This window comes from Aphidius gifuensis, linkage group LG3 (genome assembly GCF_014905175.1).
Source record: "Aphidius gifuensis isolate YNYX2018 linkage group LG3, ASM1490517v1, whole genome shotgun sequence".
Lineage (NCBI taxonomy): Eukaryota > Metazoa > Arthropoda > Insecta > Hymenoptera > Braconidae > Aphidius > Aphidius gifuensis.
Window position 1 is genome coordinate 856,618 of NC_057790.1, and position 26,552 is coordinate 883,169.

Below are 26,552 nucleotides of genomic sequence, written 5' to 3' on the forward strand. Positions count from 1 at the left end.
ATTATGATGATTATTGACTGTTGTGATTGTTGAGCTGTCAAAGTGACACCGATAATTAATAGTTTGATCTTTAGACTTATTATTATCGGCATGTAAATCAATTTGAAAAATAAACAATCATCGATCTCAATGATCGATGATTAATCCAATTTTTGATATTTAATATGGTGCCAAGTTAAAAGTTTATTCAACAATGAATTTCAATAATGTCATGAGTGTTTTTATCACTGTACAATGTCTATTTGTAATTTGCACTACTCATTTATTAATTAATGTTAAAAACCAAGTAAGTAATTTTTAAATTTAAGTCAATGTATTTTAAATTGAAAAAAAAATTATTGACAAACTTTTTAAATTACAATGTATTTTATTTATAAATGACAATAATTATTTTATTAATTTGTTTGTTATGACAGGGTGGTGACATATTTTCAGAAATAATTGAGGCAAATGTCACTGAAGACATGATAACACTTGAATTTCAAAGATCAGATGGAACATTTGTCACTCAATTAATTGACTTCAAAAACGTGAATATAAAACAATAGTTAAATAATAATTAAAATTTTGAAACAATTGAACTAATAGGTGATAATTTATTTGCAGGAAGTTCAAGTGATAAAAGCACTTGTTTTGGGAGAAGAAGAACGTGGACAAAATCAATATCAAGTTATGTGTTTTGTAAATCATTTTTATAAAATGGATTTTATATCATCTGATGCTATGTCTAAATTGAGACAGAAAAATCCTGGTAGTATAAGAGTTGCTGAAGAGGATAGAGGATCTACGAATTATACAATGGATTTATTTTTAGATGTTAATAAATCAAATATTATTAGTAAACATATTTTAAAACTTTGTACTGAAGCTGGGGATTCAACTTATACAAGACAAGATGATTTAAAACAGTGGCTACTAAGACCAGGTAATTATTGTAATTTTAATTATTAATTTTTCATTTTTCTTTTTATTTATTTTCAATTTAAAATATATTTAATTTATTTTTAAATTATTTATTTAAAAAATAAGTTATTGTTTTTTTATTTATTTATATTTTTAATCAAAAGTAAAATTAAATTTATCAGATGATTTTAAATACAACAAATTATTTTTTTTCTATTTAAAATATATTTACTTTTTTTTTTTTTAAATATTAAAATTAATCTTTAAAATAAAAAAAATATGATTTTTCTTATTTTTTAATTCAAAAACAATATTATTTTTGAGAACAACAAATTATAGTTTTATTTTTTCATTAAAAATACATCCAAATTAATTAATTTCCATTTTAAAATTTAATAAAATTGCTATTAAAAAATTATTAGCTTTGAAAATAATAAAATAGTTAATTTATTTTCAACTCTTTGTTAGATAATTTATAAATTCATTTAAATTATTTATTAGACTACTTGATTATTAATTAAATTATTCATTAATTTATATAATTGGATTTTAATAATTCAAGGAACATCAGAGTCTTTATTAATAGACTCTGTAAAAAATTTCACATCAATGACTCTCAATCCAGCAACAATAAATTCAACAAAATCATCAACCACTCCAAAATGTGCTGACACATCAAATTTATGGGCACCATGTTCTTGCTCATTAGAATTATGCATTGGCTGGTATCCATGTGGTCTTAAATTTTGTAAAAACAAAACTGACAACAAAAAACCACCATCAACATACAGATGTGGTATTAAAACTTGTAAAAAATATTTTATATTTTCGTACTATTCTAAAATTAAACAAAATTGTCTTTGGGATGAATGACACGTACGTTCGCGTTAATTATTTATCATAAAAAATATATTAACGCGAATTTATAAAGAAATTTTTATCATGCTTTAATAATCATAAAATAAGCAATTATAACGTGATCGATTTTTAATTTGCAATAATTAGCTAAATATATTTATTTATTATTTTTCAAATTTTTTTAATAATTGTAAAATTTTATTTTACTGCTTTAATTTATTATTAATAATTTAATTGTTAAATAGAAAAACAATTTATATGTAAATATTCATTCGTACTATTTCTTCTTGAGAATTTTTATATTTATCTCTTGAAGAAACTAAAAGAAATAATTTACAAAATTACATTCCAATGTCCAATTTTTTATTGTTGGAATTTTTGTAAATTAATTTCTTCAAATGTAACACATTCCCACAGGGTTTAAATATTATTTTCTATTGAAAATAAGACAAGCTATTATTAAAATTTATTTACTTTGTGATGTATCATTGATAATGTTGCCTTTTTTTTTGAAATTACTGTAGTAATAAATGATCCGTTTAATGACATTCGTAAGACTGTTTAAATCGTCCATTTGATACAAACAAATAATAAATTTAAAAATCGAAATATACCAATCATCCGTCGGCAGTTTAAAAAAAATTAAGTCAATAAAAACTGTCAACTAAAAATACCAAAATAATTAAAACTAAGAATTAGTTAAAATTTATATTAATCTAAATTATTTAGAAAAAAAATTATCATAATAAAAGGCTAAAGTCCATGATAGAAAAAATATTAAAAAATTAATCATGAATATCAGTAGCTTTAATTGAAAAAAAAAATAATGTAAATACGTAATTAATTAGCTAACATTAGCTCTCTAAAAAAAAAAATCATAATTAACAAAAAGAGCTAATTTTTTTTTTTTCGTTTTCTAATGTTTCTAACGAAATTTCTAATCCAGTCATAATGTTAATTGTAATAATTTTTATTGTTTTCTTTGTACACCTGTATATTGTAGTTTATAAAAATATTTTTTTATAAATATATAATAATGAAATATTGAAAAACATATATTGTCTTTGTAAAAATATTTTATTTGAATAAAAAGTTTTTTTTTTTTTTTTTACATAGTGAATATAAAACAGAGAAAAATTATTTAAAAAAAAAATAATAATTGCCTACGATGTCCCGTCAACATCACCAAGGGATATTGCCCCTTAATTTGTATATAATTTTTTTTTTTAATTAATTTAAATATTAATTTAATCAGTAGTAATAAATTTCAATAAACTTGACTCGAAGAGTCATGTTCTTTGATCCAAGACTCATTGAATTACAACACGTTTTGATGTAACATATTTATTTACAAAATATCATATTAATATTATAAATTTTGATATCAAACATAACTTAATTAATAATATATTTAATTATCAATTTTAAAAAAATTTTATCAACAAATTTTAATCATTAATTTCACAGTCGAAATATTTTTTTTCTATAAATAATGCACCATGCTTTAATATCCTAAAAAATAAATTGTTTATCTTAATTAAATCAAGCTAATATTTTATATAAACAATAATTAATAATAAATCAATAATATAATTAATAATAAATTTAAAAAAAAAAAAAATTCAATTAAATTATTTACAAATTAAATTGATATGTTTTTTTTTTTCATTTAAGTACCACGTTGTGTGTGAAGAATAAAAAAAAAAAAAGACTCGTGAGGCTAAAAAATTTGATTTAATTATAAAAGTGATAGTAAAAAAAAAGAGAAAAAAAAAAAAAATTAGAACAAGATATATTTATTCGAAAATAGCCTGGGAACGTAAAAATTGGTAGGGGAGAAAAAAAAAATAAAAAGAAGAAGACAGGAAACTAGCATTTCCTGAAAACGAAATTTGCCCCAGGTAGATTAAAAACGGATAAGACATTTGCAACACGTTTGCAATAAAAAAAAAAAATCTTTACCGTCATTTCCTGCAAGAAATACATTCAAGATTTATTCATTTATTTTACGTGCCACTAACTGCTGTAGCAAGTCTTGCGAACATCAGCCAGTATCACACTAAAATCATCATCACCTTTTGAAACTTGTTCTACATTTTGATTAGTCTGATTTTGTTGTAAATGAGATTGTTGTTGTTGTTGTTGTTGTTGCTGTTGTTGTTGATGTTCTTGATATTTATTCATTTCATGATTTTGATGATACTGCTCAATTGAATGACCAATGTTAACAGCTTGACACTGTTGATCCTTGCTCTGTTGATCATCACCAATACACTGTGAGCTTGACAAATCAATTTGACCTGGTTGTGATGTATAATAACGTAAATCACTAGCATAATTATGATTACTATCAATAACATTATGTGATAACATTCCAGTATGTCCAACACTTGTTGGATGAATATTATATTTATAATATTTTTCAAACTGCTCTTGTTCTTCTTCATTTATACTTTGTTCCAAGTGTCCCAGATGTTGCTGCTGTTGTTGCTGCTGTTGTTGACTCGTATTATTTTGCTCTTGTTGATAATCTTGATGGTGAATTTGATATCTATGTGATACAGCTAAAATACAATAGCAACAAAATTAAATTCACATCAACGCATTTAAAAAATATAATAACTCACGTGAACATTGATCATTTTGTGTTCTCATCTGCATATTTTGTTGACGATTTGAACAATTAACTTGATGATTATAATTATTATCAACATTTGATTGTATTGTATAGTTGTTATTATTTTTTGAAGACTGTGGATTATTATAATGCAATGTTTGATCATGTGGTGATGCAACAGGAGGATAAAATGTACCAGTTACTGATCCAACATTATCAAAACCTGATCTAAGTTTATTGCATGATACCATCATTCCATTTGCAATACCAACAGCAGCAATACTTGTTGTTTGTCTTTCAAAGTTCAAATAACATACCTGTTCAAAAAAAAAAAAATATAAATAAAATATTAAAATTTTTAAATAATATAATATACAAAAGATAATATTAAATAAATAAAAATGTATAATACAAGTTTTATAAATAATAATAAAGAAAAAAAAAAAAAGGATAATATTTTTTCTTATTTATTATTTTATAGAGAATATAATTTCATGATAGTGACTCACCGATTTCTTATAGGTCAAAGTGTCGGTATAGCCATGAGTATTCTGACAGGAAGATATGCTTGTGCCTCCGGCATGTCCAGTATGCAACTGACTGTCCGTGTTCATGTAGGTGTAACGTTTGCTCTGTTCAACCATTTCATTATGTTGCTGTTGTTGTTGCTGTTGTTGGTGTTGTTGTTGTTGTTGTTGTTGTTGCTTTGATGTACCATCCATAATTTCTCTGTCTGTGTCTCGATTTTGTGATGCTGGAAGGTGCGTTCCTTCTCCTGAAAATAAAACCAATAATTTTAAATTATATAAATTTATTTTCCATTCATGTGTTTTAATAAATATAATCGTAATAATAAATTTGTATATTAGTTTGTTGATTAATTGATTATTATGATGATAATTACCATCAGGTTCTGGACTTGCTATTGGTGAAATATCTGGACTATGAACAATTGGAGTATATGGACTACCGTATAATGAATTATTTTCTGATTTATAATCTTGAATACTTTGCTGTTGTTGTTGATGATAAATTGATGATATTGGTGAATGTCCACCCCATGGTAATTGTGGCATACCTTGATAACCATCCATTTTATTCCTAGTAATTTAAAAATATACTTGTTAGGCATTAAAATATATTGGAGTGTCTTGTATTTTTATATTTTAAATTAAATAAATAATGGTATTAATTGTTATTCATTATATTCACATGAGGTCACGTAATGCAAATTCATGGCATTTAGTTTGATACTTACATTGAATGGTGAACTGTTGTATTACCACTGGGTATTGACCTAGATACTGGTGTATTTGATGCTGTTATTGGTGGTGATGATGGTGCACCAGGTGTACGTTTTGCATGCTTTCTACGACGTGGTCTATATTTGTAATTTGGATGTTCTTGCATGTGTATAACTCGAAGTCTTTCAGCTTCTTCAACGTATGGACGACGATCTTGGGGTGTTAAACCACGCCATTTTTTACCTATTTGAATTGAGATTTTTTATATAAATTATATTTGCAAATAAAACTAGTTGATACATAGATTGAATGGTAAATAAAATAAATAAATAGAAAGGTTAATATAGAAAAGTAAAAAGTAAATAAAAAAGTGAATAAATAAATAAACAAATAATTTTATCAATTTATAAAAAAATCTTTTTTTATAAAATTATAAATAAAAATTAAAAATAATTTTTTAATATAATTTTAATGTTTTTTTTTTACTCTAATTTCTCACCCTTTTCCAACCTTTTTATATGCATGAAAATATAAAAATTACAATCAACTTTAAAACTTTTTCAATGGATAAATTTATTTTAGAAAAAAAAAAATTAAAAAAGAAATTAAAATAAAAAATAGCTATAAAGTAAATGTTTTTGCAGTGATGTTGAATATGATGCAGATTATTGCTCGCGTATATATCTATGTATATATTATTATGTACAAAGTAATGTTAATAATAATAAAAAAAAATTAAATAAATAAAAAAAAGTGCATGGACGAGCTGGTCCGCATGGGGGCGTAGATATGGGTGCGCCGCCGCCGCGCGTGTGCCTTCAGCCAAGAGAGTACTCATACCATGAGCATCGGGACCACGAGTCATTATTTTAATATATATATATTTTTTTTTTTATTTTATATATTTCAACTACAGAAGATCCTCCGGGGCCAAAATGTATCTTTCAAATCCACTGATAAAAAATAAATAAAATTGAAAATCAAGTAAAACATTTTCAAGTGATCGCAAAAGTATTGTTATTTTTAATTTTTAATTTTTTATCAAATTAACATTTAAAAAAATTTTTTTTTCTTTAATTTTTTGAAAAGATTTTAAGTTCTTATTGCTGTTAATTTTTTTTTTCTATTAGTTTTAATTTTTACACTGTATTACTAATTTTTCCACGATATTTTAAATTCGCAATTGTATTTTTTTTTTTCGTTTTTTTGATAGAGTTGTCTGACCATGTTCCTCCATATCTACTTAAAATTAATATTGCATTGAAATATTACAAATATTTTTTAAAATTTATAAATTTATTCGATTTTGTTATTTATCACTTGAAATATTTATTACTTTTATCAGTATTCTATAAGTAACTTTCACTTCAAAGGGTACATGGATTTTCGTTTTTTTTTTCGCTTGAATTTTCACATCAACGTTGTCAATATTTTTTAGACGCAACAATATATACATAAACTAATCTCCAGCTGTGAATTTTTTAACAACTAGATGTATTGCAAGTACCCTTTCTTTTTCTATACACTTTTTTAATTTTTTTTTTTTGATGTTAGTGGCGGACTGATTCATCGTCACACCCGCGCAAAAACAACAACGTCCCACCGTGATGTGTCCTCGTTAGGTATTCTAATGCCCCAAGACAAATAAAAAATTTGTTTTTCTTTATTTTTTTGTTTGTTTAAATTAAAAAAAATATTAACAACCATCAGAATATATAAACAATAAAAATAATAAACAAGTAAATTAAATGTCTCGTCAATTTTTCATCTACCATGTTAATTTTTTTTTATTTTTCACAACTTATTCTGGTTATTTATTTATATATTTATTTAATTTGACCGTTATAAACATGCACGACAATTATCGTAATTTTTGGAGCGTAAATTGTACCACAAAATGACAATAAAAAAATAAAAAAAATCAGTGTCTGACCTCAACAGGATGTATTTTTAAAAATAATTTTTATAAATTATTTCTTTTTAAATTTTAGTTATTATTTAATTATTTATTCAGCAATAATTTATTTATTTAAAATTATTTTTTGTGTATTTATTTTATATTTATTTATTTATCTATTTATTTTTTTTTCTAGTCAATTATTTATTTAGAAATTCATTTCATTTTTAAATGAATTTTTCGATATGTTTTTATTTCATTTATTTATTTATTTATAAATTTTAGTGGTTATTAATTAATTAATTAATTAAAAAATTAAATTATTTATTAAATCACCAATTTATTTATTTGTTTATTTATTTTTTAAATTATTTATTTATCGATGAATGGTATAATTTAAAAATCATTTATTTATAAATTTCGTTGATTATTTTTTATTTATTCTTGTATATTGATTTATTTATTTAAATATATCATGGATTACAGTGATATCTCGATATCAGAAATTTTGATAAATAAATCACACTGTTTATATCTCCATGGGTATATCATTGGGGGTATAAAGCCACGTTAAATTCCACATACGTATGTGGCAAAAGGCCGCGCGCGCCATCAACATCTACGGAATTTAAAAAATAAAAAAAAAATAATAAATATTTGCAGTACAGTGAATACTGAAAATGTCAGACAACAAAATAAAGTTAACTTCAGGGACCACATTATATTATTCTTCTTCTTTGGCATCATCAATACCTATATAAAAATAAAAAAAAATAAAAACAAGGGAGGTAAATGCAGCATTGCAAGTTGACGAGTTGCTTTGAATTTTTATATTTTTAAATCGTTAAATTCTTCAATTCAAATTGCATAAAATACAACAAATATAAATCAGACTTTCTTGTTGATTATTGTATAAAATATAAAAAATAATAATAACAACAACAAGTTACTGTATATTCATGAAATCATTAATTAGGCAAGGACGATTTGTTTCTCGTTGTGTCTTTTGTATATGCAAGAGTAAAAGAAAAAAATAAAATCACAAAGAGAAAGAAAAATTGTCGATGGCAATTGCACGATGGAAAATGTCAGTAGCAGTATGTAAGCAACCAGCAAATGCTTATAAAATTGCATGGATACTTGAAGAGGTTATTTGGTAACTTTTTATGTGAAAAAAAAATAAAATAAAAAAATAAACTTGGTGAAAGATTTCACTGTATGACCTTCGAGTACGATGAAAGGACTATCGCGTGTTACTTGCCAACTATCTAAGAATATTTTTAATATTATAAATTTATTTTTTTTTTAAATTTTATATACACCCGTAGGTATCTGACATTTTATCACATTTTATATATAAAAGTTCTATGAATGAATTAAAAAATAGAGGAAAAATAAATAAAAGATTTTAATCAAAAAAATTTTTTAATTTTAATTTATTATCGATATGTTATTTAATGATTTTTGTAATTTTTTTAATAAATATTTTAACGGGGAGGGAGTTAAAAGTGAGATAAGCGTGAATGGTATAAGGACGAATAATAAAAAATAAGATAAAAGGAGGATCGGATTTTAAATCCGTTCGCTATCGCACCCCGCCCAACTTTGGTCGCCCACTGTCACCATTAATAATACGTCTCTCATGGCACATGATGTATCTCAGTCTGCAAGAGAGTCTCAATATACCAAAGCTTTTTTTTTTTTTTTTTTAAAAAAAAGCTCTTTTTTTTATTTATTTTTTCATCAATTTTATTTTTATTTTTTTGCGCGCACTACTCGTGGCCCGCACACGCACGTTGTTCCATCAAATTTATTTTTATTTTTTTTGCATTGTTTTTTTATTTATTTATATTTATTTTCTTTGTTGCAGTCTTGCAGAGAGTCACGCTGTGTGCAATTCGGTATTTGACAGCCGCAACGCAACCTGTCAGCTACTGAATACAACTTGATGATATTTTGAATTTTTTTTTTTTATTTGAATTTTATTTCTTTTTAAATTTTATATTTACATCCGTCCATTTTTATTATCCTTGATAAAATTGACTCTTTCATTATTTTGACACTTAAAATTTGTATTATGAATAATTTTATGTGATATAAAAAATAAATTAATATAACGTTGGATTAAAGTTAAAAAAATGTATTTAAAAATGTTTTTTTTTTTTCAAATTGTATTAGTAATAAATTTCTGAGGTTTTAAAATTTTTTTTTTATCGAGTTTAAATTAACGATGTAGTTAATTTTTATTTTAATTAAATAAAACAATTATTTGTTTTAAAAAAATTATTTTTACTTTGAAAAATAAAAAATTTTTTAAATTTTTTTTCGTCAATTTTTAATTTTCATTATTTAAAATATAAATAATTTTTTATTAAATAAACAAATAAATAAATAAATTTGAATTAATTAAAAGCTCAAACAGCAAGTGTTTAAAATATATTTTTCTTTTTTTTTTTTACATTATTAAAACAACAAAAAAAATTTAAATTAAAAAAAAAATCATGCTCTTGTTAATGATCTTCAAATCCCTGACAACCCCGCGATAGTTTACAGAAATAATTTCCCAATTGAAATTTTAAAAAATTGATAAAACACATTTTTCATCTCCAAACCAGTAAAAAAAAAAAAATAGCTCTTTACCTTGAATAAAAATTACAATAATGTATTAAACCCTAAGAATAATAAGTAAATATCCTTATAATTTGCCGTTAAAAATTTATAAAATTATAAATATATTGAAATACACGAGCGATAATTTAGTCAAATAAGCCATGAAATTTACCTTTGGTAAATCTATGGCGCCGGGGGAGTTTAACGGTGTACATTAATTTTTAATATTTATTTATAAACAATTTATCATAAATACAATAATTTGTAAATTTGTCGAATCGACTATATGTACACAAATATATGAAAATTTATATACTCTGATGAATATTGCCAAAGGCATAATAATAATTTCTTTTTTTTAAATTATATTTCATATATAAAATAATATAAAAATTTCATATTTTGTAATATTGTTGAGGTAAAGAGAGACAAGGGAGAGACAGAGAGAGAGTGTGTGTGGTGATCTTAGGTGTTCTAGGTGGGTCCCTGACGCGTTGTGTCGAGTTTACGTAAGGGTGCGGCTCTCCTGCAGACTCCACCTCATTACCTGGCATTCTATGCAGAGACGCACTCTTCTTATACCTTATTATTGGCCTTAGTTTTTTTTTTTATTTCATTTTTTTATCATCTTTATATATTATTTTCCATTTTGACTCTTGACCATAAGATTTTTTAAATTTTTTATTTATTTTTTTGCTCTATACTTTTATCCCTCCCTCTTTATTTAAAATATAATTTTTTTTTTTTATATATTCAAGTACTCTTTTTATTTATACATACGATATAAATATTTTTTTTTTTTTTTTAATGTACGCATTCTTATGCTGTACGTATATGCGTGCAATTATTGTGAACCGATCTTGTCTTCAGAGCTTCGTTATGTACCGGTGTCTCCCGACCTAGACTTTTATTTTTTTCGATATTTTTTTTTTTTTTTTGCTAGACATGTATGATTCCTTCATGTGATTCTATATATTTTACAATAATTATTATCGTAAATATATTTTATAAAAAATAGAGATTCTAAGTTTTGTAAAAATAAAAAAGTTTAATTTTTTTTTTACAAATCTAGTGGCTTTGTTTGACAACTTGATGGAAAATAATAATTAATGTTCAGCAAAAGATTTATAACTTGGAACATAATAAATGATAAAAAAAAAAAAAAAAAAATTACGATTAATAAAGATGCAAAGACATGCTTGCCACCGGATATAAGAACCGACGGGCGAATATTTTTTTATTTAGTTCTTTAAAACACTCACACGAAAATAAAATATAAAAATTAAAAAATCATTACAACAATTTTTGAATATTATAAATAACATCATTTTTATTTTCATATAAAACCAAAATAGCTATACAATTTTTTTTAGAAATCATTTAAACAAGCTCCATAAAATTTCATTCAAATAAATTTTGCAAATCTTACTTTTTTTTTAACATAATACATATCAAGTATTTCTCGACAAAAAAATCAAACAATTCAATTACACATTTTCTATTCCTCAACAATATAAATAACACAATTAAAAAAAAAAAAAATTTTTATTATTTAAAACATAAACTAAACAACCAATTAATTGACAAAAATAAAAAAAAAATAAAAAAAAATCCCTGAAATTTTCAATATATATTCTCAATCAATGAAATTTTTATTTCCAATCATAAAAAACTTATTTTTTTTCCACCTGGATTTTTAATCTCAGCAATATTAATTTATTATTTTTTTATAAAATAATTTTAACTGTCAAAATAATCAGCAACCTTCACTACATTTATACAACAACGACATTATTATTATATATATATTAAAATAAAAAATAAATTACAATATCCAATATATCATCAAATTGATGATTAAAAAATAATAATAATAAAATAATAAATATTATTAAAAAATTGTTGAGATGAAATTATGATATTATATGCGTGGTGATTTAAATTCGTCAAAGAGTGTAACGGCCAAGGCACGCGTATGAATACATACAACAGAAAAATAGGTATTAAAATAATAATAATAATAAAATAATAAATAAAAAAATAATAATAATAATAATAATATTTATTGAATGGTTATAGCGGGAGGGCAAATAAGTGGAGGCGGTATGTGGCCGACACGCATAGCAATCGGCGGTCCCCCACACGTCAATAACATTCGTACCGATCGTCTAATATGTTGAATCGATAAATCGAAACTATATATACATATTTTTAAATCGCTTGAGATAAAACACAAAGTGCCAGAGTAATTCTTCCACAAGACACGTTGTATACTAGTGTACCAGGTGATTTACGGTTTATCAGAAATATAAAATTAAAAAAAACATAATCATAAATATTAACTATTATTATTTTTTTATTTATAATGTATGTATGAGTATGTGGTGATACTTGGAATAATAATAAATATTATATTAAGTCTAAAATTCATTGTGTGGTTTAATTTTTTATTGTCAAGTTTGTGGTCTCGTGTGAGAGTGGAATCGCGCATGAGAATAGACCAAAAATTTAAAGGGCCTAAATTTGATTTTTTTTTTTTTTTGGGTAAAAAAAATTGTTAAATGTATTTTTGTATAGAAATTTTATGGGGAATTTAGATGGAGCATTGTGTATACTGAAAAAAATAATGAAACATTGTATGAAAATAAATTGAATGAATTTATTTTTTTTTTTTTCTAATTTTAATAAATTTTTGAATTTATTTGATTTTGAATGGAAAAAATACTGTAATGTTTGGAGTAAAAAAAATATGAAAATTGAAATAGTTAAAAGTAGTTTAATGATGTTTGATGATTATTTTAAAAATCCATAAAAGTATTGAGGAATATTTTTTGCTTTTTTGCTTTTTAATTTTTCATAATGACAATTGATAAATTAATTTTTCCCAGCAGACAAGTGTGGATCATGTTATATGAAAATAAAGAAACAAAAAAAGGGAAATCCTATTATAGAGGATTTAATTGTGGAAAGGTAGATCCTTAAAAAGCTAAATGAGCCAACAAGATTGTCTTCCTTTCACCATAAACAGCATGGATCAACGTTTTACGCGACGTCAAGGCAATTAATTTAATATGTTGGTATAAAGCAACACCATGGTATACTAACAAACTGCAATAATACTTATACAGAAGTATAAAAACTTTCTTATTCACAGAGGTGAAAGAGTTTCCATCGTTCAACTGATTTTCATGATAAGAATAAGACACACGCGAGTCATTGGTATTAAATATAAATAAAAGAAAAAAAAAAATGTACACATAAAATCCAGGAGTAAGAGATAAAAATTATATAAATGATAAAATTATGACAATTCAATAAATCAATGATTTATCAATATACAATCTGAAGAAAATAAATATATATAAATGGATTTTTAATATTAAAAACTTACCAAGCATTTTGCTGAGATCAGCATTATGAAGATCTGGATTTTCATCAGCAAGTTTTTTTCTTTCAACTTTAGCCCATACCATAAATGCATTCATTGGACGACGTATACGTTGTTCTTTTAGACTTCTTGCTGCTGAACTACCTGGATGACACATTTTAACACCAGTTGGTATTGATGATAAACTTTGTTGATAGTCCAATTGTTGTCCAGATGCCAGCCAAGACATATCCTCGAGTCTTTGGTGGCTAGGACTACTCAGCATACCTGGTATCTAATTTTTTTTCATCATTCAAAATATCAATTAAACACTTGGATTTATTGGTTTATTTATTTTACAACTGTATTATTATTTTATAAATAAAAAATGCAATTCATTATTAATTTTTTAAATATAACATGAACCAGCAATAAATAATACACAGTACATATTAATTCAATTTTTTTCTTTTCTAATAAAAAAGAAAATTAATATTTTTTTCATCAAAAAGAAAAGCTCTTTTTATCTGTAGCAATCATTTTTCATTAGCCAGTAGAAATTTTCCTTCATCAAGATAAACTAGACTCTAATTTAGAAAATTTCTATTCAGCTCATGGGAATTTTTCTACAAGGAAAAGCACACTTGCAACAATCACGTGTAATACTTTTTTTTTTATTAAAATAATTAATTTAATAGTTGCCCAATTTACATATTATATTTTTATTCAACTAAATTATTCCCCTACTGTATAAATATTATACAATACATAATTAATTTTTTTTGAATTATAAAAAATACTTACTGGAATAATTTGAGCATCCATCATGGCTCCTTCATTTCCATCAATTCCAGAATCAATATCATATCCTCTAGTTGGTGTACCATAGAGGGATGAATGAAGAGCCAATAAACCTGGTGATCCTCCATAACTATTCACTGGTGGTGGTGTCACCTCACCCCTGTCATAATTGTCCAGCATTCTGCAAGCAAAAAAAAATAATTTATAAAATATTTCTTTAACATTTTTTATGGAAAAAATTGAATAAAAAAAACCTAAAATAATAAATAAACAAGTAAATAAATAAAATAAAAGATGAATGAAGAATAAAACAAGATCAGAATGTTCAAGCAGGTATAAATAAAGACATCTTAGTCGATCAAGACGTGTCTTTTTCTTCACTGATGTACACACAAACAAATATATACACATAGTCGCTTAACAAATACATCGATTGATCTGTCAACCCCGTTTAGTAAAAAGAATTGATCGACATGAATGAACCATTCAAGGCCACCTAATGGAATTCCCACGATTGTCCTTACAGTATTATTACGCAAAAATAATACAAATTTATAAACAAATAGATACAAATAATGGTGAATTTCAATTTAAAATAAATTTGGAAATTATGATTAATAATTCAATAAATAAATAAATAAATAAATCATTAGAAAGAAATTTAAAGGGAAAGTACTATGGACTTTCAGATGAATAATTTTTTAAAAATAATAATAATATATTTTTAAACAATTTAAAAAAATATATTTTAATAAATTATTATTAAGGATTTTAAATTTTCTTGAACTTTGAAATTTGTAAATTTTTCTTTGCAATGTGGCATTGAAAATATACATTAAAAAACAAGTTAAATTATTCAAAAATTTATAAAAAATTCATGTCAATAAATAATTGAAAAAAAATATAAAATATTGACACTTTTTTAAAATTAATTTGTTAAATATATAGAATTTTATTTTTGATATTTAATATGATTTTTTAAATTCAATTTTAAATGTACTTTTTGTTGGAAAAAAAATTGACTTGATGATCAACATAATGGTCATTGTGTTTGCAACAAGAGCGAGAGACTTGATAACACTTCAAGTTGTCGATCAACTTGAAGACCAACACATTTAGTGAAAACAAAAAAAAAAAAATCCATTTCATTCAATAATAAAATCTTGGATCCACTGAATGAAAAGGAAAAAAACGAAATAGTAAATAAATAATAAAAATTAGATTAAATACTTGCATCTTGTTTAAAGCATGATGGGATTTTCATTGAGACAATCGTGATTCAATTTGCAGCATGCTACAAGTATTGCAAAATAATAATGCAAAGATTGGATATTAGATTCTCAAAGGTCTTTGTCTCATGGACATTGTTGTCTCTATCAATATCAAAAATAAAAATCATATATTCACATCACTTATTTAAATATTTAAAATAATTTAACAATAAAAAAAAAAACATTCAGATTTATCAAACATTAAAACAAATATGTCTCTGGAATTTATATTGTTAAATATTCATGATTAATTATTATTATTGTAAATTTAATTTTTTAAATTAAAAAAAAAATGAATCAAATTAACATTGTTAATTTGAACGTGAATGGAAACAATAAAATACTTTCTATCGCCATAATTTTATTTAAGAAACTAATTTAATTAATTTTTATTATTTAAATTTGTAAAAAAAATATATTAATTATTTAAAAATTATATAAACAATTATCTTGTTTTATTGAAAAGTATTTTTTTCTTTTTTTCAAACTATTGACACGTTCTGAGTGTTTAATTTTTTTCAACTTTTTTTTTTCGATATGTAGGCGTTTGTATTTTATTTTTAATAATTTCTGATCACACCTTTTGCATTTTAATATTATAAATAATGTCTGTGACATATATAAAAAAAATATTGAGTGCTGATGAGAAATTAAAAAGGAAAAAAAAATAAAATTGAAATAAAAAAAAGAGGAGAATAAAAGAGATAGATGAAATGACTTTTTTGTTTTGTTATTTATATTTATTTATATTTATTTTTATATAGATATGTGTGCATAAGATGGCCTACAGGAACTGTAATTTAATAGTCCCCTGATTAAACTTTTAAATCGAATGACCAACGCGGTTCAGTTGGTAAGCGGAAGTGTCGACCCCGGGCGCTCACCTCTGCACTACTAACGCTAGTCCTGACGCCGACGATTATTTGCCTCCTTGTACATTACATTGTTTATACAATAATATTTAATTTCATTTTTGTATTAAATATTATATCGTAGAGAAATGATATTTGGTGTTTATGACATTGTGTCTCGAAAAAATAAACAAATTTCGAATTTAAATTTCGAATATAAACGAAAAACTATAAATTTACTTCAAAGAAATTCATATCGTTGAATTAAATAATAATTTTAACACAATAATATTAATAATCCAATCAACAAAACTAATAAATTTTCTTTTTAAATTCATATCCTTGCAGTGGACAAACAATCTCCGCAAAAATTTGTTTCGAAATAAAAAAAAAAAGCTTCGAAAAAATTTCCTTCGATTTCGAAACTCGAGACATACGCCTTTTAACCACCAATAAATTTCAAAACAATTTATAAACAATTATAAAAAATAAAAAATATTATTTAAAAAAATTAAAAAAAAATTGTTTCACATTACATGCAATATATTTAAATATGATTTTCGAAATAAAAAAATTAGAAAAATTTCTCCACGAAAATAATTATATAACAAATTAACTTCTTTATATACTTTTTTTATAATTTTACAATGTTCATCAATTAATGTGAACATTGTGTCATTATGGAACAAATAAAAAATATACAAAGAAGATATATAAAATTGGGAACGTCTCGTTGTACATGACAAAAAAAAAAATATAAAAATATTTGCATACAATTTTTTATTACGTGACTGAATAATAATATTCAATTTATTATTAATATTTATTAATTTATTTAATTTATATATTTATTAAGAATATAAATTTTTTTTTAAAGTTTATTTATTAAGTATCAAACAAGTGGTTGAATTTTTGTAAACAATAAAAAAGCTGATTCAGTGAAATAAAAATGTTTAGTTTTTTTTCTTTGAAATTTTCTTGTATTGTTAATAATAAATTACCAGGAATAATTTCATAGCACTTGTGTGTTAATTGTGAGAAATTATTAATCGATTATCAATTGATGGTTATTATATTTTTTATTTGTTTTTAGTATTGTTAAAAAAAAAAAAACAATTGTTGATTTGTTGGTGTTTTTTTGTGTTGATTTTGATTGGGTTTTTTTTTTAGGGAAAAAGCAAAAGGTTGTTATCGTAGGATTTTTTTTTTTTAATCACGATTAGAATGTACGATTGAGACAACAAATTTGTCGAGGTTTGACCCTCGCGTATGAGGTCTTGTGTGTAAAAGCGTTCCAAGCGACGGTCGTGATCACAATATGGAACGAAGCGGAACAACTTTAATGACGACGATTTTTGTCTTTCAAGGCATCAAAAACTGACGTAGACCAAAAATTTCAACGCTGAATATATTTTTCACTTCTCGGTCTGTTTGGCCTTTTTATTTGTCATTAAATAGTCTTTGTCATAAATTTAAAAATCAAGAAAAAATATATTTTTTGAAATAAAAAATAAATCAGTAACGCTTGCAACTGTCGTTTTCTTTTTCTTTTTTTTTTTTTTTTACTATTATCATTTTTTTTTATTTTTTATATTATTATTTTTATTCGAGGCTAAAGTTTACTTCAGAACAAATTTAATATAAAAGCAATATAGTATCGGATGACAGTAAAAAAGTTTAAAAAAAAAAAAGTTTCATTGCTGATGTTACAAAGTGTCACATTATATATGTTGTAAACACGTTTTTCATTCGAATTAAAAAAAAAAAAGTTTGCTAATGTAATAAGATAATTTACGTTGAATTTTTTTTTAAATCAAAAATAATTCTGTATTGATCATCGAATGAGTTGATGGTTAAGTCGGCAAGAGCCCTGCCTACAGTGCTTGTGGTCTCGGGTTCGAAACTCAGCATCACACAACTGCAGGTCCTTGGAGATCTTTTAAGAAATTGAAAATTGATCGAAAGTCATAAATCACAGACATCTTTCGTACGAGTTGAAATAAACAATGAGGTGTTAGAGTTTTGGGGCAAATATAATCTAGCATAGATCATGTGAACTACGCACTTGATCTACGTTAGAAAATATCTGCCTCAAACACCGGATAATCTTTTTTTATTTTTTTATTTTTCAAAAGAATAACATAACATTAATTCTGAATTAAATTCATTTATGTACTTTAATAATAATCATTCAATATAAATATACTGCTAAAAATTTTCATGACAAGATTATTTTCAAATATTTTTTTTAATTTCTTAAACAATAATCAACAACAGTATAGCCAAAATCAAATCTTTTAAAAAATATAATGAATAAATATTAAATTGCACAACTTATTCACAAATTATTTTTGCTATATATCTTGGTTAAATTTAAAATGAGTTCAAATAAATTATAAAACTATCGTAGTGCAAATTTTTTCTATTACAAAATATAAAAATATTTTTAAAAAATCTCTCCTATCATTTGAATAAAAAAATTCTTATATTATAATGCCAAAAAATATCTATAAATAATTTGTTTCATTTAAATTTATCAAGCAAAAAAATATTGATAATAATTAAAAGTGTCACATTATATATGTTGTAAACACGTTCATCATTGAATTGAAAAAAAAAAAGTTTGCTAATGTAATAAGATAATTTCTATTGAATTTTTTTTTAAATAAAAAATAATTCTTTATTGATCATCGAATGAGTTGATGGTTAAGTCGACAAGAGCCCTGCCATCAGGACTTGTGGTCTCGGGTTCGAAACTCAGATTTACACAATTTCAAGTTCTTTAGAAATCCTAAATGAAAAGCTCATCGAAAGTCATAAATCCCACAATCATCTTTCGTGTGGTTGGAATTGACAATGAGGTGTTAGATGTTTGGGGCAAATATAATCTAGCATAGATCATGTGAACTACGCACTTGATCTACGTTAGAAAATATCTGCCTCAAACACCGGATAATCTTTTTTTATTTTTTTATTTTTCAAAAGGATAACACTAATTCTGAATTAAATTCATTTATGTACTCTAATAATAATCATTCAATATTAATATACTGCTAAAAATTTTCATGACAAAGTTGTTTTCAAATATTTTTTCTAATTTTTTAAACAATAATTAACAACAATGGCCAAAATCAAATCTTTCAAAAAATATAATAAATAAATATTAAATTGCACAACTTATTCAAATTATTTTTGCTATATATCTTGGTTAAATTTAAAATGAGTTCAAATAAATTATAAAAATATCGTAGTGCAAATTTTTTCTATTACAAAATATGAAAATATTTTTAAAAAATCTTTCCTATCATTTGAATAAAAAAATATTTATAAATAATTTGTTTTATTTAAATTTATCAAGCAAAAAAATACTGATAATAATTAAAAGTGTCACATTATATGTGTTGTAAACACGTTCATCATTGAATTAAATAAAAAAAAAAAAAAGAGTTTGCTAATGTTATAAGATAATTGAAATTAAAAAAATATGAAAAACTTTTAAAATTAATAATAGGTGATGTGTATTATTATACAAAGATTAAATCAATCCTCAAATAACAGAAGAAAAAAAAATTTTATAAACAAGAAAAATAGTAAAGCTAATGATGAAGAATATAAAATATTTAATTTATAATTTTTCATGTTGAATAAATAAACATTCATTTATTTGTAAATATAATTTAATTATTTTATTTTTCTCGTTAGTTTTTCGATTGTGTTTTTTCCATTTTGGTATTTATTTAATCAAATAAAATCTTTCATATAAATTAATATATTAATAAAAATATTTAGAAAAATTAATGCTAATGTGGGCTTATAAAATTGATTTTCATTTAATTGATTATTTATTATTGATTATTTTCATATGACAATTATTATAAAATTACTATAAAAATATTTAATTAATATTAATTTCAAATATAATTAAAATATATAATTTAAATTAATTTCTAATATATCATTTTCCCATTTGAATTGATAAATAATACGATCCCATGAATAAAGAAAAAAAAATCCTCCAAGTTTGAGGAATAAATAAGACGAATATTAAATGATAATGTAAAAGAATAAAAAACAGGAAAATATAATATAATAATAAATAAATAAATAAGTAAATAAATAAATAAGATGAGAAATTGACGATAGCACTAACCAAATAACACTCTTGGTAACGCCCCTGCAATTTGGTTGAATATGATTCTTTACCCTAATCGCCATACTAATAACAGGACTACGTTCAAGACCTCCATGGAATCATATACTTATCCTTAATTCACCGTTTCGTTATTAATATTTCATGGTGTATCACAACACACCACCATGATTTTCTTAACAATATACATAACATATGTGTATTAAGATTTTTCAGTATTGAAATATAATAGAAATTTTTTTTTTTTTATAAATTTCAAAATGTTTACTTATCAATTGTTAATACCTATACTACATTATTTATGTTTATATTTTTTTATCAATTATTTATCAATTAATAATTGTCAATTTATATCATTTTATTATATATATATTTTTTAAATTCAATTCATTAATTAGAATCTACTTTCAAACTTGCAACAAATTGATTTTTTTTAAATTTATTTTTTCTTTTGTTAATTAATTCTTTTGCTAATTAAACAATTTTTTTACAAGTGTCTATTTATTTATTTAAACTAAGCACAGTTGATAGATTAAAAAGAAAAAATAATTTTTCAAATGAGTTTTATATTTTGATATAAAGAGAAAAAAAAAGAGATGGATCAATTTTTTATTCAAAAAAAAAATAAAAAAACATTATGTTATAATAATTAAAATAATAATATATTAATTAATTATAATTAATTAATATAATGATGAGTAATATAATACAATAATTATTAATCCACACAAATTAAATATAGCTAATTATAGAAACGAATTTATTTATTTATATTTGTAATTAAAGAAAAAAAAAAATAATTGCATTGTTTCTTGTGATAAAACAGATAAATAAATAATAATAGAAAATTAAAACTTACGTGTAATGAGAGTATGAAGGACTGGCTTGTTCAAAATGTGATCCAGTTGATAAATTCTGGACGATTGATGTGTTTTGATCTCTACCTGGTGATGAATTTTGTACTGGTTGTACAGCGTGATGATAACGCTGGCACATTTCGGCCAAATTCCAACCATGGGTATCCATATATTTTAACTATTCCGTTGATACAAGGTGTAACATCCATTTCATAAGCATTGACAACACACTCTATGGTGTCTCATATGGCCCAAATTTCATATGACTTTTTCAACAACTAACCCGTCATCATACAAAAAAAGAAAATAAAAAATTTAATAAATTTTTTTTCCAAAGTAATATTGCCAAGTTAAAATAAATTTATAAATTATATTTTATTAATAATTATAATTAAAATTTATTTTTATATTTTTTATAATTTTATCTAATTTTATGATAAGAAAAATATACAAAATATATTTGAAATTTATTTAGCAAAATCTAAATACAATGAATATTTATTTTCAATAAAATTCGAGTACTTTTTATCAATATAATTTATTTTAAAAATAATAATTAAATTAAATATATTTTTTTGTCTTTAAATATAGCACTGTTTTTCAAAATAAAAAAATATATTTTTACAAAATTATGTAATGAACAAGTATCCTGAATTCCTGATCGATAGTTTGCTTAATTTTTTTTTCTTTTTGATGGCTACTTTCATAATCGACAAATGGATACAGATTTTAATCTCGCGTATTGGACATGTGGATCAATTTCTCTGGATTATCGATTAACGATCGTTAAGATGTAAAAAAAGAATAAAAAATAAAAATAATATTAAATATACATTGGAGTTAATAGCAGAAAATATTTCAAGTCTGCTTGATACTTATTATTGAGAAAGATAAATCGATTAGTATTTTGTAAAATAAATAATATTACAAAATTTAATAAATATAAATAAATTTTTATGTTTTGTAAATATTGTAATAAATTTTATGTATATACTTTTGTAATTATTTAAAAGTTTATCATAGTTTTAATCTTGATTATTTGAAAAAAAATATAATTATCATATTCTTGATCATTTTACATAATTAAAAATTATTATTATGTTATTTTTTATCAAATTTTATTTATTGGTTTATATTTTTATTGATGAAAATGTTTAAATAATTATTGACAGATTTTTTTTTCAATATTGTAAAGAAGTTTTTAGTAGTCCGCGCGAGAGTCAGTTGATTGTCTAATTAGTAATTGTTGATTATTAGTTAGTAATTAAAAACGATAATTTTTTTTGATTAATCACAAAATTAAGCCTACATTTTAACCTACTAATTGCAAAAAAAATTAGACGAAAAAGTTAATTTTTAAAGGCACTAACGAATTTTGAATTTATAATTTTTATTTTTTTGCCATCACGGTTCGTGATATGTTCCGATACGCGCTGACTTCCTACACCGCCGTATCAAAAAGAAAAATAAATAAAAAATTGTAAATTCTCTGCACCGTTTAAAAATCAACTTTTCCATCAAATTTTTTTTGCATTACATCCGTCAAAATGTCAACTTTCTTTTCCAAAAACCCGAAAAAAAAAAAAAAAAAAATCCCAAATATAAAAAATTAAAAAGACAATTAAAAAAAAAAAAAATTAAACAAACATTTTCGGAACTTTGTAAGTTTTTTTTTCATCAACGATAAATAGTTATCGAAAAAAAAAAAAAATTAAATAAATTCCAGGTAATGTAATACAACACCTGGAATTTTTCGATTGTATTATTGTGCCTCTCATCCTTGTAATGACATCGATGAAGCGATGCACGGAGGACACTGTATCGCAAATCGATCTGGCATCGTGTGTTTGTAACTATATAGTTATATGATTATTTTGCAATGTGTCTCTTTTGCCGCAACAATTGAGACCTCCGTCGGTGGCCCAATCAACCTCTTGCAATGATCATTCATATTAAATATTTATTATTATATTTTTTTTATCAATTCAACGATAATAACACAAAAAAATTATAAATTGAAAAAAACCCAACCAAATATAGTCTTGTCATCATGGAAAATGTTGATTAATAATTATTTTATTTTGAATAAAATTTGCCTGATGACCTCGAGGCATCAGATTCCATCGGTCAGATATAAATAATCTGAAGGATAATAAGCCGAATGAACATGAGGGAAGTGATTCTTCAAAGTAAATGAAAATAAATTATAAAAATATCAAGAAAATTTTATGCAAAAATAATTTTAATATATTTTTAATATTAAACAATGTTTTTATTTTTTTTTAACAATAATTAAAGGGTATTATTTTATTTTTTAAATGATGAAAGTTTAGGGAAAGAACCACCCACGTTAATATGTTTGAAGAAACTTTTTTGTTTTAATTAAAATTGAAAAAAAAATACAACGAAATTTAAAGAATTTTTAAAATAATGAAAATACAGCATCGTGTTTTATTTTATTTTTCTGATCGTGGAATGAATCATGCGTGTGCAGGTATAGCGCCATGTACAATGGAATTCACCAGGTGATTTACAGCTCATTATCAGGTTTACGTTCGACGACATTGTCGATAAATTAAATGACATTTAAAAATATTTATTATCTCTCGAATAATATTTGTGGAAAAAATATAAATTTTGTACATAATTAATTTATGTTTTTTTAAAACAAGGTGTTATCTAATATTTTGTCTAGTGCCATGACCTAGACAATGAAAAATAAACCAACAAAAATATATTGATATAATTTGCGTGAAAAAGAAAAATATAAATTAAAAATAAATTTAAATTATAGTTAAAAAAATACTTTTAATTATATTTGAAATAAATAATTACTACATTTATATTTTGACAGATAAATTTTAAACATATTTTATATTTTTTTGAAATATTTTTATAGTAATTTCATAATAATTGTCATATGAAAATTATAAAAAAAATATAAAATATATTTAAAATTTATATTAAAAAATTGAAATTTAATTTATATTTATTTTTAATATAATTTATATTAAATTATTAATTGTTTATTGTAATTTACCTATTAATCCGTCTGTTTGTATTTTTTTCCTTTTTATTTAAAATTTTTTTAAATATTCTGTCAACACTTAAAATCAATCAACAACATGTAAAAAATAAAAAAATTTATCATAAATATTCACAGCACTGTATTGTCATTGAAAATAAAAATATATTTATATAAATAATTCACAATTTATTTCATCCATTTCATGTGTAATTCACTAAAACTGTCAATTTATTTTCAAAAAAAAAAAAGCTTTTCCAAACAAATAAATAACAAATAATAAACTTTAAACAAAAAGAGTCTATAAATTAATTGATTTAAAATCTTGTAATCAATCAAATAAATGAAGAATATAAAAACGAAATAAAAATAATAAATAAATGTCAAATGTTGGTGCAGTCGTATGCAGTTGATGCAGTTTTTATTTTTAAATCATGTGGGAGGGTGACATAATACAACGTTTGTTGATGGCTATCAAACGTGTAGGTGTCTTAAAAAAAAAAATCACTGATGCACTTTGATAAATAACACATCACATCACATCAAACAAAAAATTATATATTTACTTTTATATATTCTTTTTATTTAAAAAATATAAAAAATAAAAAATCACAACGATGCTCGTTAATTTATAAATTATTTAGTATAAAATAGTTTTTAATAGGCTTATTGATAACACAATATTAAGAGGGATATGTTAACACGATGATACGATTGAATTGACTGGATCCAATACCGAGATTTTTTGTAAATAATAGTTGTACATTGACGAGGACAGTACGAAGGATCGCGTCGTACTGTGGGCGGACCCGCAGGCGCCGCAAATACCGACCGTTTTCATTTCACAGCAAGTAACTTATCCCCACTATTGTAACCCTTTAATCCCCCTCTTTTCAAACAACACCCCGATTGTGCATCTGATGAGATTGCTACTACTCATTTCACCTGAATCATTCACTCTTCTTTGTTGTTGTACTTCATCATTTTATTCATTTCTATTTTAATTTTTTTTTCATTTAAATATTACATCAATTTTTTATCATCACACATCATAGATACAATTTTTATTAAATTAATTATAAATCAATGAGTCATTGTCATTTAATGACTCAATGCTATTATAATAAAAAATTTATTTTTCTTCAGAATACCTGTAAAATAATTTAATTCTTTTTTTTTGTAAATATTAAAAAAAATTAATTCTTATTTTTTCTGTTATCAATTGTCATTAATTTATCAAGAATTAATTAATCAATGAGTCATTATATTTTAATGACTCAATGATAACATTGTACCAATTTTATTTTTTTTAATATTCATTAATTCATAAATAATTTTTTTTTTTTTCATAATTTCAGTGCAAAATAAATAATTAATGATTGCAAAAAAAAAAAATAAATAAATAATTTATATTTTTGGCATTATTATTGTCATTATTATTTTTGACTTTTAGTTGATCTCGTAACCTAGATAATAATAATGATAATAAAATTAAAAAGAAATGAAAAATGATCAAGTTAAAAGAAAAAAAAAATAAATTTATTTTTAGTTGATTTATTGTCGTTGGATACTAGGTGAATTTCGGTGTGCCATTTAGACATAATATATATTTGTATTTGTATTTGTAGCTATATCCAAGGATCGCTTGTAACATTACATAATTACGAGCGTAGGAAGCGGATCGATTAGCACACGAAGAGAAAGGACTTGTCTGTTGGCGGATTTGCAAAAGGCCCATGTGAATCACCACAGGGGACTTGCCAAGACCCCCATGGCACATATTAAAATATTATGTGCTAAAATAATAGCTAAAATATCATTGAAATTTACAAATTATATATCAAATTATTCAACAATCAAACACCTCACTATCATTGAGATTTTTTACAAACTATAAATTTTCATGTTTCACATGTATTTCAATATTTTTTAAATTTTATTCTTTTTTTTTTTTTTTTTGATCCAACGATACGATTTAACGCTCCGTTAATACGTTTCCGCTACAATCGCAAATAATCTTTTGTGTTTAAAAAAAATATCAAAATATAATTTAGTACAAATAAAAAAATTTAAATAAAATAACAATAATAATATTGTAACA

General features: G+C 23.2%; 2 protein-coding genes across 2 annotated transcripts; one reads left to right on the plus strand and one right to left on the minus strand.

Moving 5' to 3' along the window:
* Nucleotides 1–13: 13 nt before the first annotated feature.
* Nucleotides 14–3,189, plus strand: LOC122851259 (out at first protein). The gene is made up of 4 exons (XM_044150375.1): nucleotides 14–286; nucleotides 417–530; nucleotides 607–925; nucleotides 1,466–3,189. The coding sequence occupies exons 1-4, from the start codon at nucleotides 194–196 to the stop codon at nucleotides 1,774–1,776; spliced, it is 837 nt and encodes a 278-aa protein (XP_044006310.1). The 5' UTR covers nucleotides 14–193; the 3' UTR covers nucleotides 1,777–3,189.
* Nucleotides 3,190–3,574: 385 nt separating this feature from the next.
* Nucleotides 3,575–25,250, minus strand: LOC122851258 (putative transcription factor SOX-15). Its single transcript, XM_044150374.1, has 9 exons — nucleotides 24,467–25,250; nucleotides 21,429–21,704; nucleotides 14,301–14,478; nucleotides 13,521–13,791; nucleotides 5,637–5,865; nucleotides 5,283–5,479; nucleotides 4,888–5,153; nucleotides 4,389–4,695; nucleotides 3,575–4,325 (listed from the first exon to the last, which is right to left on the minus strand). The coding sequence occupies exons 2-9, from the start codon at nucleotides 21,593–21,595 to the stop codon at nucleotides 3,778–3,780; spliced, it is 2,163 nt and encodes a 720-aa protein (XP_044006309.1). The 5' UTR covers nucleotides 21,596–21,704; nucleotides 24,467–25,250; the 3' UTR covers nucleotides 3,575–3,777.
* Between the last annotated feature and the right edge of the window lie 1,302 nt (nucleotides 25,251–26,552).